This window comes from Dipodomys merriami, unplaced genomic scaffold (assembly GCF_024711535.1).
Source record: "Dipodomys merriami isolate MVZ:Mamm:240054 unplaced genomic scaffold, mDipMer1.0.p SCAF_7, whole genome shotgun sequence".
In the NCBI taxonomy this organism is placed as follows: Eukaryota; Metazoa; Chordata; class Mammalia; order Rodentia; family Heteromyidae; genus Dipodomys; species Dipodomys merriami.
The window spans coordinates 38487270-38505703 of NW_027206290.1; the positions used below are offsets into that span (position 1 = coordinate 38487270).

The window sequence follows — 18434 nt, forward strand, 5'->3', positions numbered from 1 at the left end:
CACCAGCGCATGGCCAGAGCATTTTTTAAACAGCTGAAGTTATGTATAATTGTAGTTATGCTGGTAGCTAGCACTCCTTTTTTCCATGCCCTGATTTTGCAATACCGGTTGAGTAACTGGGTTGTCATATATTTGCATTGGAGGGAAGTAAATACTACAGGAAGGAGGGGGTGAACTTTGATTCAGTAGTGTTTTGCAGGTTCCAGGCTCACTTTTCCTTCTTCTTTTTTTTTTTTTTGGGGGGGTCCGGTTGTGGGGCCTGAACTCTGGGCCTGGGCACTGTCCCTCAGCTCTTCAGCTCACAGCGCCACTTCTGGCTTTTTTCTTTTTGCTTGTGTGGTGCTGAGGAATTGAACCTAGGGCTTCAGGCATGCAAGGCAAGTGCTCTACCTCTGAGCCACCTTCCCAGCCCTCACTTTTTCCTTCTATAGGACTATATTTCACACACACACACACACACACACACACACACGTGTGTGTGTATATATATGTATATTTGTGTATATATATATCAGTATATATATGTGTGTCTATATGTGTGTATATAGACACACATATACTGTCTTATCGCCTTCTGAGATCTCCATATGTTTATATATTTGAGAAGTATGTGTAGAAAGGTATATGTGAGTTATGCCTTTCTATTCTAGCTAGTGTTTACCCATTGTGTATGCCAGTCATTATGCAGAACTGGAAGAGTGGAGGCAGAGAGAGATTGAGAAAGGAAAAGGGACAACAGTTAATGACACTGTAGTATTGTATATTGAAGATTGTCCTTAAGGATCTTGTAGTGTAGCAGTCAGATTTATTGAAGTAATTATGAATGGTGACACTTACAATCCAGAGCAACCCACAAGTTAGAATGTGAGCCTCTCCTTGTCTGCCTTTTTGGGTACTGCTTCTTTCACTACTTTCTCTACTGTTCCATTCTGTCACAGTCATCTCTTCCTCAAAAGTGCTTCTATCTCTTTTCACTGAGTGGCTCCCTATCAGGTCTTAGTTTAAATGCTACCACCAACAAATGGCCTTTCCTAGCCACTGTATCCTTTATATCCACATGTTTGCTTTCTTCAGTGCATTTAACACTAGTTGCTATTTCTTGGAGAGAGAAGGTGTGTGTTTCTATGTATATATAAGCTCAAGAGATAAGGGATTTTGTCCATATTGAATGCCACTCTTACGTGTAAAATAGTCTCTGGCAGAAAGATAATAGGTCTCAACATGTTTGTTAAAGAAAAAAATAACTTGGGACTGGGAAGGTGGCTCAGTGGTAGAGCGCTTGCCTTGCATGCATGAGGCCCTGGGTTCGTTTCCTCAGCACCACATAAGCAACAACAACAACAAAAAGAAAAACAATAACTTTGTTTAACGAACAAAATATGTTTGTGTAAGTGTGATGAAGTATAAAGAATCCCAGGGTGCTAGCTGGGTGCCGGTGGCTCATACTTGTAATCCTAGCTACTCAGGAGGCTGAGATCTGAGGATCACAGTTCAAAGCCAGCCCAGGCAGGAAAATCCATGAGTCTTGTATCTCCAATAAACCACCAGAAACGGGGCTGGGAAGGTAGCTCAGTGGTAGAGTGCTTGCCTTGCATTCTTGAGGCCCTGGGTTCAATTCCTCAGCACCACATAAGCAAAAAGAAAAAAAGCTGGAAGTGGCGCTGTGGCTCAAGTGGTAGAGTGCTAGCCTTGAGCTGAAGAGCTGAGGGACAGTGCCCAGGCCCAGAGTTCAGGCCCCATGACCGGACCCAAAAAAAAAAAAAAAAAAAGACCCTACTGAGCCTACTGAGCCGGGCGCTGGTGGCTCACGCCTGTAATCCTAGCTACTCAGGAGGCTGAGATCTGAGGATCGCGGTTTAAAGCCAGCCCGGGCAGGAGAGACCGTGAGACTCCTATCTCCAATAAACCACCAGAAAACCGGAAGTGGCGCTGTAGCTCAAGTGGTAGAGCGCTCGCCTTGAGCTGAAGAGCTGAGGGACAGCGCCCAGGCCCAGAGTTCAAGCCCCACGACAGACAAAAAAAAACAAAAACAAAAACAAAAAAACCACCAGAAAACCAGAAGTGGCGCAGTGGCTCAAGCGGTAGAGTGATCGCTTTGAACTGAAGAGCGCAGGGTCTTTGCCCAAGCCCAGAGTTCAAGCCCCACGACTGACCAAAAAAAAAAAAAAAAAAAAATCCCAGGGTGCTGTGGGAACCTGACCCAATATGAAGAAGCCTCCTTTTGTTTTTTGTTTTTGTCAGTCATGGGGCTTGAACTCTGGGCTTAGAGGCGTGGTCCCTGCGTTCTTCAGCTCAAGGTTAGCACTTTACCACTTGAGCTACAGCGCCACTTCGATTTTCTAGTGGTTTACTGGAGATAAGAGTTTCACGGGGGCTGGGAAGGTAACTCAGTGGTAGAGTGCTTGCCTTGCATGCATGAGGCCCTGGGTTCGATTCCTCAGCACCACATAAGCAGAAAAAGCCAGAAGTGGCACTGTGGCTCAAGTGGTAGAGCTCTAGCCTTCAGCTGAAGAGCTGAGGGACAGCGCCCAGGCCCAGAGTTCAGGCCCCACGACTGGCAAAAAAAAAAAAAAAAAAAAAAAGAGTTTCATGGACTTTCCTGCCCGGGCTGGCTTTGAACTGAGATCCTCAGATCTCAGCCTTCTGAGTAGCTAGGATTACAGGAGTAAGCCACCAGCGCCCGGCAAGAAACCTAGTTTTAAAGGTTTTTCCAAAAGTATTTGCTTTTTTTTTTTTTTTTTGTCGGTCGTGGGGCTTGAACTCTGGGCCTGGGCGCTGTCCCTCAGCTCTTCAGCTCAAGGCGAGCGCTCTACCACTTGAGCTACAGCGCCACTTCCGGTTTTCTGGTGGTTTATTGGAGATAGGAGTCTCACGGTCTCTCCTGCCCCGGCTGGCTTTGAACCGCGATCCTCAGATCTCAGCCTCCTGAGTAGCTAGGATTACAGGCGTGAGCCACCAGCGCCCGGCTCCAAATGTATTTGCTAAGGTCGACTAAGGAATAATCCAGCTAAAGGAAAATAATTTCCCTCTCATGTACCCGAGTGTGTACAGAGCATATGTATATCTGTGTACATGTTAGCTAAGGGCAAGTTCTAGAGGAAGAAATTAGTATATAAGACTGCTTTTAGGTTATTTAGGTCACTAGTTATTACATTGTTTTGAAGAGGCAAAGATGACACTGAACAACAGCAGCAGGAATTTATTAGAGGTCTGTTGGGAAAAATTAACTCTTGGAGGTCACACCTAGTCATTCCATTCAGGGTTCTAATATTGGAATTCTTTGTCATATGATTATCTATATACAGTTGGGGTACCCAGTAAATGATGTTTGCTAATGTGACTGCCGTGGCATGGGGAAGCTGTTATTTATTTATTTACATATGTATGTATGTATGTATGTATGTATGTATTTACTTATTTTGTCCATCATGGGGCTTGAACTCTGGGCCTGGGCACTGTTCCTCAGCTCTTCAGCTCAAGACAGCACTCTACCACTTGAGCCACTGTGCCACTTCTGGTTTTCTGGTGGTTTATTGGAGGTCAGAGTTTAATGGACGTTCCTGCCCAGGCTGGCTTGGAACTGTAATCCTCAGATCTCAGCCTCCTTGAGTAGCTAGGATTACAGGCCTGAGCCATCAGCGCCTGAAGCTGTTATTTTGAATGTTTTTCAAAGTCTGATTTGAGCAGATCTCCATTTCTCTTTTGAGCATTAGACTTGTGCCTATCAACTTGTGTTAGATTGGTGCAGTGGCATATTTGCAGTTATACTAAGATGGTGAAGTTCTGGGAAGTGAGGTTTGAAAAGACTTGGTTCCTGGAGTCAAGGGGTACATTATCAGGAAGTCAGAAATAACATGGGAACTATTCTCATGTGAGTTGAAAGTATTTGTAATTTTTATAACAGACTCATACTTAGTAAAATTTCCACAGATGTTAATTCTGTTTGTAGTTTGTTTGGGAGGTCTTGCCTACGACAAGAACTGTATCTCCATTTGCAAAGGCAAATTTGTTGATTCTAGCATCTTTTTTTTGCCTGAGCTCAGGCTTGAACTGAGGGTGGGGGTTCTATCCTTGAGCCTCTCTATGCTCAAGGCTAGTGCTCTACCACTTGAGCCATAGCACCACTTCCAACTCTTTCTGGAGATAAGAGTCTCACAGACTTTCTTGCCCAGGCTGGTTTGGGCTGGTTTTGGCTGGTTTTTGAATGGTGATTCTCAGATCTCAGCTTCCTGGGCAGCTAAGATTACAGGTGTTAGCCATCAGCTCCCTGCTTAAATGCTGTATTTTTAAAGAGTAGTTATGAATAGTTTTTTTGTTTTTTGTTTTGTTTTTGCCGGTCCTGAGGCTTGAACTCAGGACCTGGGCACTGTCCCTGAACTTCTTTAGCTCAAGGCTAGCACTCTACCACTTGAGCCACAGCGCCACTTCTTGCTTTTTCTGTTTTTATGTTGTACTGAGGAGTCAAACCCAGTGCTTCATGCATGCTAGGCGCACTCTACTACTGAGCCACATTCCCAGCCAGGATGGTTTTTTTCCCTAAGGTATTGTATTTCATAATTCTTTTCAGAATAAACCTTATAACTCCTTATTTCTAGATAGTTGATACAAACTGAAGAATTTATATTATTTCTCATAGTACTTCTAGTTACTGAAAGTTGTGTTTATGTTTTGGATAGATCAGTACAATGAGTTCAGCAGATACAAGGAAAACAATGTAGAAGTTTTACTTCCTTGTTCAGTTTGGCTTAATTTTACGATGATAAATACTTCACATATATTAACAGGACATTTTAATGAAGGAACTATTTTGTTTTCATATTTTTCTTTTATTTGACATTTCATTAGTAATATAGATAGATTTTGCTTCATGGCCTCACTCTTAAAGGACAGTGACCTTAGATTTTCATTTATGCTTTCTTCAAGGTTCAGATAAATTAGGGAAACTCTTCCTTAAAGTAAACCCAAATTACATTTTAGAAACTGAAGGTTGAGAATATATTGTGCTCGCTCTCTTCCTCTCCCTCGTGGGACCTAAACTCTGGGCTTGGGCACTGTCCCTCAGCTCTTCAGCTCAAGGCTTCCACTTGAGCCACAGCGCCACTTTTGGCTTTTTCTGCTTATGTGGTGCTGAGGAATCGAACCCAGGGTCTCATGCATGGAAGGCAAGCACTGTACCACTGAGCCACCTTCCCAGCCCCGAGAATATTTTCTTACTACCTAACTCCAGCTCCAGTGTACATGTGTTAAACAAGGCACAAAAAAAATGTATCTAGGAAATGAGCCAGGCCCTGCATACTTTAGATAAGAGCTCTTCTACTGAACTGCATCTTCAGCCCAACACACTGCCTTTTGCATGTGAGTGTTGGTGCTGCTCCTGGGGCTTGAACTTAGGGCATGGATGCTGTCTCTGAGCTTTTGCTCAAGGTTAGAATTCTACTACTTGAACAAAAGCTGCACTTCTGGCCTTTTGATGGTTAATTGGAAATAAGAGTCTCATGAATTTTTCTGCCTGGGCTGGCTTTGAACCACAATTCTCAGATCTCAGCTTCCACAGGGTCTGTGGTAAACCATGATAAGGAATGATTGTATGGAGTGTATATTGCCTGAGGGAGAGAAGAGGGAGGAAGGGAGAAATGTTAGGGAACAGTGCTCAGCCTGAAGTCTTTAGTGTCTGGAGTTGAGAGTATGTGGAGTGGCTCTAGGAGAACTAAAGAAAAAGCCAGGTGAGGGCCGCACATCTATAATACCAGCACTTCCAATAACATGGAAAACGGAGGCAGGAGGACTGCAGGCCAACCTGGGCTACATAAGGAGTCCATATTTCAAAACAAACTAGAGAAAGAAGGGTTAGAGAAAGCAAAGCAAGGGGCTGGGAAGGTGGCTCAGTGGTAGAGCGCTTGCCTTGCATGCCTGAGGCCCTGAGTTCAATTCCTCAGCACCACATAAGAAAAAAGCCGGAAGTGGCGCTGAGGCTCAAATGGTAGAGCGCTAGCCTTGAGCTGAAGAGCTGAGGGACAGAGCCCAGGCCCAGAGTTCAGGCCCCACGACTGGACCCCCCCCAAAAAAAAAAGAAAGCAAAGCAAGGTGATGTTGTACAAATTTAATATGGTTCAAGATTTTTAATCTTGGTGCTGAGGAATCGAACCCAGGGCCTCATGCATGCAAGGCAAGCACTCTACCACTGAGCCACCTTCCCAGCCCCAAGATTTTTAATCTTATGCTCAAAGTAGTGGAAGATCCCTGGGGAAAAGGGAAGATTTGTGTTGTTTAGAAATGCAGATTCCCTGCGAGCTTTTAAGGTTATTAAGTATGTTTATGAGATAGAATTGATAAGGATTGATATACATTAGACATGGAAGGACAGGGACAGGAATTTGGAGGATAATGCCTTAAATTTGTGTCAGAAACTACCACTTTACCTTGATTAAATAACTGGTGTCTCAGGACAACCGTGTGAGAGGGCTATTGCCATTATATAGAAGAGTACACCCAGGCTTATTGCTCCAGAGTATTAGATATGTGATGTCATCTTGTAATGGAGATTGAAAGCTGAGGGTGTGTGTGCGTGCGTGTGTGTGTGCGTGTGTGTGTGTGTGTGTGTTAAATTTGAATTTGAAGTGTCCGTTAGATGTCCCAAGTTGAGGTATCAAGTGATCATTTGCATTTAGGGTTTGGATGGGGTGGGGAGGGAGAAGTGTCTGAGTTAGCAATGGAGATTTAGACTTGCACAGAACGAATCCAGTGTAGTAATACTGAAAAGAGAAAGGGGGCTTAAAGCCTCTGAAGGTCAGATTGTCAGGAGGGAGCGGATAGTATGAAATGGGGTGTATTCTTTGTCAAATGCTTGGACTTTATTATGAAAAAAAAATCTGGATCTAATCTGTGGCTTAATGAGTTTGAGGCATTGATCTAGACAACTGGATTGTGTTTTCACTTCCACTTTCTATTTGTTTTTCTTTTTGTTTTTGTTTTTGAGTAGACCGTGGGGCTTGAGCTCAGGGCATGTGTGCTGTCCCTGAGCTTTTGTGCTCAAAGCTAGTACTCTACCATTTGAGCCACAGCTCCATTTCTGTGTTTTTGGTACCTAATTGGAGATAGGAGTCCCACAGATTTTCCTGCTCAGGCTGGCTTCAAACTGCAATCCTCAGATCTCAGCCTTCTGAGTGACTAGGATTACAGGTGTGAGCCACCTGTGCCTAGTAATTTTTCCCCCCTGCTGAGATAGATTATCACAATGGAGAACAGATGGTCTTGAACTTGTTGTGTAGTACAGGCCTTGTGGGAGGCTGACAGGAGTTCATCACCAGGCTCAGCCTTTTCCTCTTTCTATTTTATTTTTTGGTGCTGGTCTTGGGGCTTGAACTCAGGGCCTAGGTGATGTCCCGGAGCTTTTTTGTTCAAGGCTGGCATTCTTTATCACTCGAGCCACACCTCCACTTCTGTCTTTTTTGCTGGTTAATTGGAAACAGGAGTCCCATGAACTTTCCTGCCCAGGCTGGCTTTCCAGATCTTAACTTCCTGAGTGGCCACAATTACAGGCGTGAGCTACTAGTGAGGTTTTCTTCATATAAAGCAACTTTCTGAAGTTCTTCAGAAGATTCTCTCCACCCTTGTCACCAACCTGATTACTTTCTTTTGTCAGTTTTTATGAGTTGTCCTTTTCAAATATAATATTCCTGAACACTTTTGGGTTTGGTTCATGTAGTACGTTGTTGGACGCTATTCATGATTGGGAGAACAGGCCGTGACACTTTGCACATGCGTCTTTTCTCCCTGTGGTCTGGCTCATCTTTCTCTCTCTGTGTAGGTATGGCATCACAGCTGCAGGTGTTTTCCCCCCCATCAGTGTCGTCGAGTGCCTTCTGCAGTGCGAAGAAGCTGAAAATAGAACCCTCTGGCTGGGATGTCTCAGGACAGAGCAGCAGCGACAAGTATTACACCCACAGCAAAGCCCTCCCAGCCACACAAGGGCAAGCTAGCTCCTCAAGCCAGGTAGCAAATTTCAGTATTCCTGCTTACGACCAGGGTCTCCTCCTCCCAGCACCCACCGTAGAGCACATTGTGGTAACAGCCGCTGACAGCTCAGGCAGTGCCGCTCCATCCACCTTCCAAAGCAGCCAGACCCTGAGTCACAGAAGCAACGTTTCTCTGCTCGAGCCATATCAAAAATGTGGATTGAAAAGAAAAAGTGAGGAAGTTGACAGCAACGGTAGCGTGCAGATCATAGAAGAACACCCCCCTCTCATGCTGCAAAACAGAACCGTGGTGGGTGCTGCTGCCACGACCACCACTGTGACCACCAAAACGAGCAGTTCCAGTGGGGAAGGGGATTACCAGCTTGTCCAGCACGAGATCCTTTGCTCTATGACCAACAGCTATGAAGTCTTGGAGTTCCTTGGCCGGGGGACGTTTGGTCAGGTGGCAAAGTGCTGGAAGCGGAGCACCAAGGAAATTGTGGCTATTAAAATCCTGAAGAACCACCCCTCCTATGCCAGACAAGGGCAGATTGAAGTGAGCATCCTCTCCCGCCTAAGCAGTGAGAATGCTGATGAGTATAATTTTGTTCGTTCTTACGAGTGCTTTCAGCATAAGAATCACACCTGCCTTGTGTTTGAGATGTTGGAGCAGAACCTGTATGACTTTCTAAAGCAGAACAAGTTTAGCCCACTGCCACTCAAGTACATCAGACCCATCTTGCAGCAGGTGGCCACCGCTTTGATGAAACTCAAGAGTCTGGGTCTGATTCACGCTGACCTTAAGCCTGAAAACATAATGCTGGTCGATCCAGTTCGCCAACCCTACCGAGTAAAGGTCATTGACTTTGGTTCTGCTAGTCACGTTTCCAAAGCTGTGTGTTCAACTTACCTTCAGTCACGCTACTACAGGCAAGTGGAAAATATTGAAAAAACATATGCTAGGCTGGGGGTCTGTCCTTACATTTAAAATTTGTAAGACCACAAAAAAGATTGGGGGAAGTATTGTGGTTTACTGGAAGACCTGCTTGCCCTTGCTAGGCAGGTCTTCTAACACTTAGGCCTATTCTCTTTTGCTTTTTTATTCTATTTTTTTGTTTGTTTGTTTTTGCTTTTTTGTGTGTGTGTTTTTTTTTTCCTCCCTGGTCCTTGGGCTTGAACTCCAGGCCTGGGCTCTGTCCCTGAGCCTCTCTGTGCTCAAGGCTAGCTCTCATTTGAGCCACAGTGCCACTTCCAGCTTTTTCTGAGTAGTTTATTCGAGATGAGTCTCTCAGACTTTCTTGCCCAGGCTGGCATTGAACTGTCTGTGATCCTCAGATCTCAGCCTCCTGAGTAGCTAGGATTACAGGTGTGAGCCACTGGTGCCTGACGCTGTATTTATTTGTGCCGGTACTGGGGCTTGCACCCCACGTTCTCCCTTGAACTTTGATACTTTTTCCTTCAAGGCTGGTTACTACTTGAGCCACACTTCAACTTCCCACTCTTGGCTGGTTAAATGGAGATAAGAAAAAGCTGGAAGTGGCCACTGTGGCTCAAGTGCAGCTACCATGCCCAGATTTTTATTGGTTGATATAGTAGTCTCTCAGACTTTTTCTTTTTTTTTTTTTTTGGTCAGTCATGGGGCTTGAACTCTGGGCTTGGGCACAGTCCCTGCGCTCTTCAGCTCAAGACAAGCGCTCTACCACTTGAGCCACAGCACCACTTCTGGTTTTCTAGTGGTTTATTGGAGATAAGAGTCTCACAGACTTGAGTAGCTGGGATTATAGGCGTGAGCCACCGGCACCCAACTTCTCAGACTTTTTCTTTAGGTGGGTCTTGAACTCTGATCTTCCTGATCTCCACCTCCTAAGAAGCTAGGATTATAGGTGAGACCCCATTTAGTATATGTGGCATTCCTTACTTAGCACTGGAAAAATAAGCTCAGTCTGATTGTGAAGGTTGTTACTACTTGAATTTGCAGACATGTATTTATTTATTTGCTACCATTATTGTACTCAAAGTTTTCCTATTTTTAAGGACATTTCAAAATATAACGATATTTACTTATTTATAATGAGTCTGAGCATATGCTGCTTTTTTTTTTATAGCTCCATTCCAAGTTCATTCTTGGCACTAATGAGAATTGTTAGATGATTATTTTCTTTTCTTCCTTTTTTTTTTTTTTTGTCTTTCATGAGGCTTGAACTCTGGGCCTGGATGCTGTCCTTCAGCTCTTCAGCTCAAGGCTAGCACTCTACCACTTGAGCCACAGCACAACTTCTGGTTTTCTGGTGGTTAATTGGAGATGAGTCTTCTGGATTGTGCTGCCTGGGCTGGCTTTGAACCAATCCTTAGATCTCAGCCTCCTGGGTAGCTAGGATTACAGGCTTTTTTTTTGTTTTTCTTTTTGTTTTTGGGTCTGGTCTTGGGGCTTGAACTCTGGACCTGGGCGCTGTCCCTCAGCATTTCAGCTCAAGGCTAGCGCTCTACCACTTGAACCACAGCACCACTTCTGGCTTTTTTCCTTTTTGCTTATGTGGTGCTGGGGAATTGAACCCAGGGCCTCATGCATGAAAGGCAAGCACTCTACCACGGAGCCACCATCCCAGCCCAGGATTACAGGCTTGATGGATGATTGTTACACTTTGATTTTTATTTTTATTTATTTATTTTTGGGTCCAGTCATGGGGCCTGAACTCTGGGCCTGGGCGCTGTCCCTCAGCTCTTCAGCTCAAGGCTAGCGCTCTACCACTTGAGCCACAGCGCCACTTCCAGCTTTTTTTTCTTTTTGCTTATGTGGTGCTGAGGAATCAAACCCAGGGCCTCAGGCATGCAAGGCAAGCACTCTACCACTGAGCTACCTTTCCAGCCCCTGTCTCTGAACTTTTATGCTTGAAACTAGTTCTCTATTTGAGTCACAGCTCCATTTTTTGCTGGTAACTTGGAAATAATATCTGGCTTTTGAACTGTGATCCTCAGATAACTCAGCCTCCTGATTGGCTAGGATTACAGATGTGAACCTCTGGTTCTCAGCTTGATGTGACAAACTTTGAGTCTAGTTGTCTGTATTTTTTGTTTTTGCTTATGCTTTTGGCATCATATCCAAGATAATCATTGCCAAATCCATTGGAATGATTTCTTTTAAGAATTTTAAAGTTGTCGGGTACCAGTGGCTCCTGCCTGTCATCCTAGCTACTCAGGAGGCTGAGATTTGAGGATTACGGTTCAAAGCCAGACCTGGCAGAAAGTCCATGAGACTCCAAAACTGGAGAAATGGCACTGTGGTTCAAGTGGTAGAGCGCTAGCCTTGAGCTGAAGAGCTGAGAGACAGCACCCAGGCCCAGAGTTCAAGCCCCATGACCAACCAAAAAAGTTCTTTTGCTTGTGACTCAAGCTCTTCAGGCACCATTGGCTGACTGCCCTTTCCCTATTGAACGATCTTAGCACCCTTGTTGAAATCATTTGGCCTAGTATTTATGGGTTAATTCTGGACTCTATCCTGTTCTATTAGACTTATATGTTGGTCTTTATGCTAGTGTCATGTTTCTCTGATTACTAATAAGTTTTAGAAAAACTTTATTTGAAGTTTCATATGAATTTTGGGATATTTTCTTTTTCTTCGTAAAAAGCATGGAACTTTGATAGGATTAATATTGAATCTGTAAATTGTTTTGCAGATAGTGTATTGAGCTTCTAATGATCTTAAATGTTTTAATCCATCTTCATTTTTAAAAATCTTTTTATAAAACAACATTGTTTGCATTGAAACTGAAAGCCTATGGTTTCTGGTTTCATTCTGCTATAGGCAGCCTTGGCTAATTTTGAGGTTTTGCACCTTCTAAAAATTAATTCATTTATGTCCTAGGAGATTTAGATTACAACTACATTTGTGTTTTTTTTATTTGCATACTTTGTTATATAAGTTTTTTATTAAGTAATTGTGTGAAGAGGTTACAATTCCATGTGTCAGGTTATGAGTACAGTGCATCTTGATCAGTGCCACTCTGTATGAAGAGTGACATTTTCACAATAAATTTTTTTTAAGATATTTTTTTAATTGTGAAAATACTGTACAGAGAGGTTACAATTACATGGGCAAGATGATGAGTACATTTCTTATCAAGCATTGTAGCCTCCCTCCTTTGTTTCCCCTCACAATAAATTTTTTTACAATGATATTTCCCTTTTTTATCTTCTGAACTTAAGAAGGTTTTACAAGGGGGTTACAGTTTAACATGACAGCTAGATAATCTAAGTATCCAGTGCTTATCGATCAGAGTATATGATTGCTTATTTATTCTTGTTATGGTATTTGCTTTGTTTGCATAATACAGGAGATAGAACCCAGGGCTTTGTACATGCTAGGCAAAAAATCCACTCCTGAACTACATCCCCCTTATTTAGTGGTGATACTTGAACTCAGGGCCTCAGGTACTCTTTTTTGGCTTTCCACCCAAGGCTGGTATTCTAGGGCTGGAAAGATGGCCTAGTGGTAGAATGCTTGCCTGACACACATAAAGCCCTGGGTTCGATTCCTCAGTACCATATAAACAAAATGCTGGAAGTGGCACTGTGGCTCAAGTGGTAGAGTGCTAGCCTTGAGGCCTTGAGCAAAAGAAGCTGAGGGACAGTGCCCAAGCCCTCAGTTAAAGCCCCAGGTATGGGGGGGGGAGGCTAATACTGTAGCACTTGAACACACCTCTATTTCTACATTTGTGCTTTTTTTTTGTATGTATGCTGGTTCTGGGGTTTGAACTTAGGGTCTGGGCGCTGTCCCTGAGCTTCTTTTGCTCAAGACTAGCACTCTACCACTTGAGCCACTGTGCCACTTCTGGCTTTTTGGTGGTTAATTGGAGGTAAGAGTCTCATAGATTTTCCTGCTCAATCTGGCTTTGAACCATTATCTTCAGATCTCAGCCTCCTGAGCAGCTAGGATTGCAGATGTGAGCCAGTGGTCTGGACTCCTACATTTGCTTTTAAGTAAACTTTAAGCATATAATACAAATGCACTAACCACACATACAGGGCAAATAACCCAAACGCTACTGGTGCACTCAGTTCTGCTGAGCACCTGGGAGTTAAGAGGCAGGTCATAACTGAAGTGTGAGGACTTAGATCTATTTGAATCTATTTGGTGCCTGCAGGTGTTCTTTAACTATTTGTGTGTCTTCAAAGATATGAATAGAATGACTTAAAACTGAAAAAAAGGAGAACCAAAAAAGATACAAGATGTTTGTATGAGATAATCTTTAACTATTTGTGTGTCTTCAAAGATAGGAAAATTTAAGACTGAAAAAGTTAAAACCAAAAAGGATATGTGTTTTTTTTTTTTTTGGGGGGGGGGTCGGTCGTGGGGCCTGAACTCTGGGCCTGGGCGCTATCCCTCAGCTCTTGAGCTCAAGGCTAGCGCTCTACCACTTGAGCCACAGCACCCACTTCTGGCTTTTTCTGCTTATGTGGTGCTGAGGAATTGAACCCAGGGCCTCATGCATGCAAGGCGAGCACTCTACCACTGAGCCACCTTCCCAGCCCAGGATATGCTTTTTATGAGAGCATTTTTGATGGAATTTCCACTTAAAGGCTAAATGATTTGAGAGTTCCTGGCTGTTTAGCTTTCTTTACTATGTAATTCACTTGGATAATTTTCAGTGTTAGATTGCTGATCTTTGTATTTTTTCCTAATCCTTTTAATTTAAGCTATCATCTGAGTAATTTGGCAGGGGGTGAGTACGATACCCCATGGTGCTATCCCAGAGCTGTTTTACTCATGACTAGCATTCTAGCACTTAAGTCACAGGTCTACTTCCAGCTTTTTGATGATTGATTAGAGTTAAGGGTTTCACAGACTTTCCTGCCCTGGCTGGCTTTGAACTATGATACTCAGACTTAGTCTCCTAAGCAGCTAGTATTACAGGCATGAGCCACTGCTTTTGTTTTTATAGAAAACAAGATTTTCAATTTTTTTTAACTTTTCTCACAAAGGTCCTTGTAAATCAATCCAGTGTAGTTGTTAACTACAAGAATAATTTCACGTAGGACTAAGTTTACTTCTTAAAGACAGGAGTTCATTACTGAGAAATGACTGTGTATACTGAAGTTCTGGCATGACTTTGTTTAGGGTTTAACATGGATATTCTGTTGGGTTACAGTAATGGTTGATAATGAGCTAAAGCAGATGGAATAAGAAGCTCAGACATTCTTTTTTTTTTTTTTTTTTTTTTTGGGGGTGTGTGTGGGGTCAGTCTTGGGGCTTGAACTTTGGACTTGGGCACTGTCCCTCAGCTCTTCAGCTTAAGGCGAACACTCTACCACTTGAGCCACAGCACCACTTCTGGTTTTTCTAAGTGGTTAATTGGAGATAAGAATTTCACTGACTACCCTGGGCTGGCTTTGAACCACAATCCTCAGATATCAGCCTCCTAGTAGCTGGGGTGGCAGGCATGAACCACCGGCACCCAGCAAGCTCAGACATTCTTTATCACTAGTTTTATCCATAGTTTTTTTTTTTTGTTTTTTTTGGTTATGGGGTCTGAACTCTGGGCCTGGGCTCTGTCCCTCAGCTCTTCAGCTCAAGGCTAGTGCTCTACCACTTGAGCCACAGCGCCACTTCGGGCTTTTGATGCTTACGTGGTGCTGAGAATTGAACCCAGGGCTTCATGCATGCAAGGCAAGCACTCTTCCGTTGAGCCTCCTTCCCAGCCCTTCCATGGTCTTCTTAAAACTTCTTTCATATTACATGATTGCCTGTTACAATCCATTAGATTCTCACATACTTATCTTTCAGAAACTTCTGAAATCTTTGGGGCTAGTCTAGCTTTTTGGCCCCACGCGTAGATTTTCAGTTTGCATTGGCTGGTGACATAACAAAATGCCATCAAATGGCAGAAATATGTCATACTGCCATTACACTGGCCCTGGGCATAGCTAGATGATTCAGACAATGGGAAAAATAAGGTACTTTATTCTCTGGCTCACCGTAAATGTGAACTCACTCTAACAAAGTTGTCTCTGGGACTTGATTTCAGACAACAAGCTTTGCCATACTTATACTCAGTGCTTTTCCATTCTGAGTCAACTCTCTAGCCTTTATTCCAAGATGAGATAACTTGGTTATTTATGAAAGGACAAAAATCTCCAGAAGGAAAGCATAGCTTGCCTTTACCTTAGACAATCTAATTTTTTTTTGGCCAGTCCTGTGGCTTGAACTCAGGGCCTGGGCGCTGTCCCAGAGCTTCTTTTGCTCAAGGCTAGCACTCTACCACTTGAGCCACAGTGCCAGTTCAAGCTTTTTCTGTTTACGTGGTCCTAAGGAATCCAACTGAAGGCTTCATGCATGCTAGGCAAGTACTCTACCACTGAGCCACATTCCCAGCCACAATCTTAATTTCTTTTTTAAAAAAATTAATAGTCAAGGTGATGTACAGAGGGGTTAGTTATATAAGTAAGGTAGTGATTACATTTCTTGTGGAACTTGTTAACCCCTCCTTCATTTTTCTCCCACTTTCTCTCCCCCACATCCCCCCCAAGTTGTACAGATCATTTCCAACATCTTGTCTTGTGTTGCTGTTGCATAGGTTCCCCCCTTGTCCTTTTTCTCACTATTTTTTTGTTCCCCTTTCCTTCCCTAATTCAGATAAACATACAATACCCAGGGTACCAAAATCAAATACAGTGACAACAGGGGATAAACCATAGGAGGAAAACACAAAAGAAAAAAGAAATAATGTAGTACATTAAAAACAACAAAGAAAAACCTCTTGTATCCTTGTCTTGGAGTTCGTTTCACTTAGCATCATTTTATATGGCTATATGTTCATAGCTATTGAGCTATTCTGCTCATCTGCTAAGATTATCCTAGTTATTACAAAAAAGGGAGGAACCAGGTGACTCATACCTTTAATTCTAGCTATTCAGGAGGCTGAGATCTGAGGGTCTCAGTTCAAAAGCCAGCCAGGACAGGAAAAGTCAGTGAGACTCTTATCTCCAATAAACCACCCAGAAAACCGGAAGTAGTGCAGTGGCTCAAATGGTAGAGCTCTAGCCTCCAGCTGAAGAGCTGAGGGACAGCGTTTAGGCCCAAAGTTCAAGCCCCATGACTAACCAAAAAAAATAAATAAAAGGGGGAGGAAACTATAATTTGACCAAAGCCACCAAAGCAAAAAGTTGGAGTTTATATATATGTATATAAGGTCTCTAGTCTAGTGGGTTTGATGGCCTTTGAGATGGGAAGTAAGAAACCATGTGTGTGAGAATGATTTGTTTTGGTAAGTGATCCCAACCTCATCTGGCTTCCAGTTTCAGAGCATAAATAAATCTTTATTACCTTGGAGGAGCTTTTTACTACAAAGTAAAGGTTGAGAAGGCAAAAGGCTGTTTTCTTCTACTTAGCTATAACAATTAGAACCTGTTTAGTGTTTTTCTTTAAGGATGGGATGTATCTTTAATGAAGAGATTCACAATGGTCAGAATAGCAAGTAATGCCATTTTCCTACTGAAGTGGATACTGCCATATTTTTTTTTAGCTGTTGTTTTCCTGTGTTTGAGTAGATAATCTCCCTTACTTCCCAGTTGTTAGAATGCTAGAGATGAAAAGGGACCTATAGAGTAATATCTAACTCAACCTTCATTTTTTGTTTTTGTGCGATTTTTGCCTGGTACTATTGGCTCACACTTGTAACTCTAGCTGTTTGGGAATGGAGGTTATAATGATTGTAGTTTGAGGTTCAGCCCAGGCAGAAACGTCCTCAAAACCTGTTCTTAACCAAGAGCTGGATACAGTGGTGCCTGTGTATTATTCTGGCAATGCAGGAATCCTAATGGAATCATGCTCCATCATCTGCCTGGACAGGTAGTGAAAACTTATCTCAAAATTAACAAACAAAAATCAGCTCTAGAGGTGTACATCAGGGGAAGAGGGCCTGCTTAGCAAGTGCCGGTACTGAGATCAAGTCTAGGGGCTCATTCATGCTAAGCACATACTCTAGCACTGAGCTGTGCCCCACACCTGCTTAGGTTTATGTTAAGGAATTAAGAAATAACAGGCCCAATTATGTTCAAGACTTACATCTTAATGTAGAGTTTAATGATGCTATAGTGATTTTTTTTCTTTTTTCTTTTGCCAGTTCTAGGTCTTGAACTCAGGGCCTAGGCACTGCCCCTGAGCTTCTTTTGCTCAAGGCTAACACTCTATTACTTGAGCCACAGCGCCACTTCCAGCCTTTTCTGTTCATGTGGTACTGAGGAATTGAACCCAGGGTTTCCTGCATGCCAGGCAAGCACTCAACCACTAAGTCACATTCCCAGGTCTATAATGATGTTTGCATGTTGGGTAAGGGAGAAAAAATAAAAGCTTTAGTCTTGTTCCTAGAGTCAGGTCCTAAAGAAGAAAAAGCCCTCATGAACCCAGTGAACAGCTTCATTATATGTTTAATACTTTGATAATTTTGGCACGGGCGCCACTTCTGGTTTTCTGATTGTTAATTGGAGATAAGAATCTCATGGACTTTCCTGCCTGGACTGGCTTCAAACTGTGATCCTTAGATTTTAGCCCCCAGAATAGCTAGGATTATAGGAGTGGCTCCTGGTTTTTGCTTGCTTTTGTTATTCCAGAAACAAGATGAAACCAAATAAGAAAAACAGTTCCTATCACTCTTTGTTTTTGTTTGTGCCAGTCCTGGTTGCTGTCTTTTAGCTTTTTCACTCAAGGCAAGAGCTCTGCTACCTACCAGTTCCCACTTTTTGGTGGTTAATTGAAGATAAGAATCTCTTGGACTTTCCTGCCTGGGCTGTCTTGGAACCACAATCCTCACTTCTCAGCCTCTGGAGTAGCTAGGATTATAAGCATGAGTCTCCCACTCGGGCCTGGCTTATTACTTTTGAAGGTTGTTTTCCTTGGTGAACAAAACCACAGTTTTTATCAAATGCTATTAAAACTGGTGATACTAATTCTCCCTTAATTGTCAAATAGAATAAATCTGAACACCCTGAGTTTTCTGTTATTTCATTGTAATCTGAACAGCCTGAGTTTTGTTATTTCATTGTAAGTATTAGCTTTTAGACCCCGTGGAGTTCCTCATCTATCCTGTTTTCCAAGGGCTATTAATACAAAATTACATGGGAGGATATCCATAAGGGTAAGTATTTTTATTTTATTTCTCCATGTTCATTCAACTCTCAGTCCTAACATACATATACACACAATATAATAGGCATGTAGTATTTGAAACAAAAGTGTGCTAGGCAAGGCTCTGTGTCAGAACCATTTAGATGATTTCTTTATAGAGAGATCTGCTTTTTCCAGTTTTCCTCCTGTTAAATGAGGGAAGCTAGCCATGTCCTCACAGATCCAAATTCCCTGACTTCTAAGAAGGAAAGGAAATTTTGAGAAAATGATAAAATTCAGACCTGGGTTCTGCTTTAGTATAGGGTAGCTTCCTCTTAAGTTCTTTGTCAAATGGAGACATGCAGGTTATGCTTTTGTCT

General features: G+C 42.8%; 1 protein-coding gene across 2 annotated transcripts in view; it reads left to right on the top strand.

Annotated features, from left to right (window-relative positions):
- Window positions 1-18434, top strand: part of Hipk1 (homeodomain interacting protein kinase 1) — a 56837-nt gene that overhangs the window by 4991 nt on the left and 33412 nt on the right. For both annotated transcript variants that reach the window (XM_070006389.1, XM_070006391.1), the window contains exon 2: window positions 7808-8885. In XM_070006389.1, coding sequence (XP_069862490.1) covers window positions 7810-8885 — 1076 coding nt within the window. In that variant the 5' untranslated portion in view covers window positions 7808-7809. The remainder of the gene's footprint in view (window positions 1-7807; window positions 8886-18434) is intronic.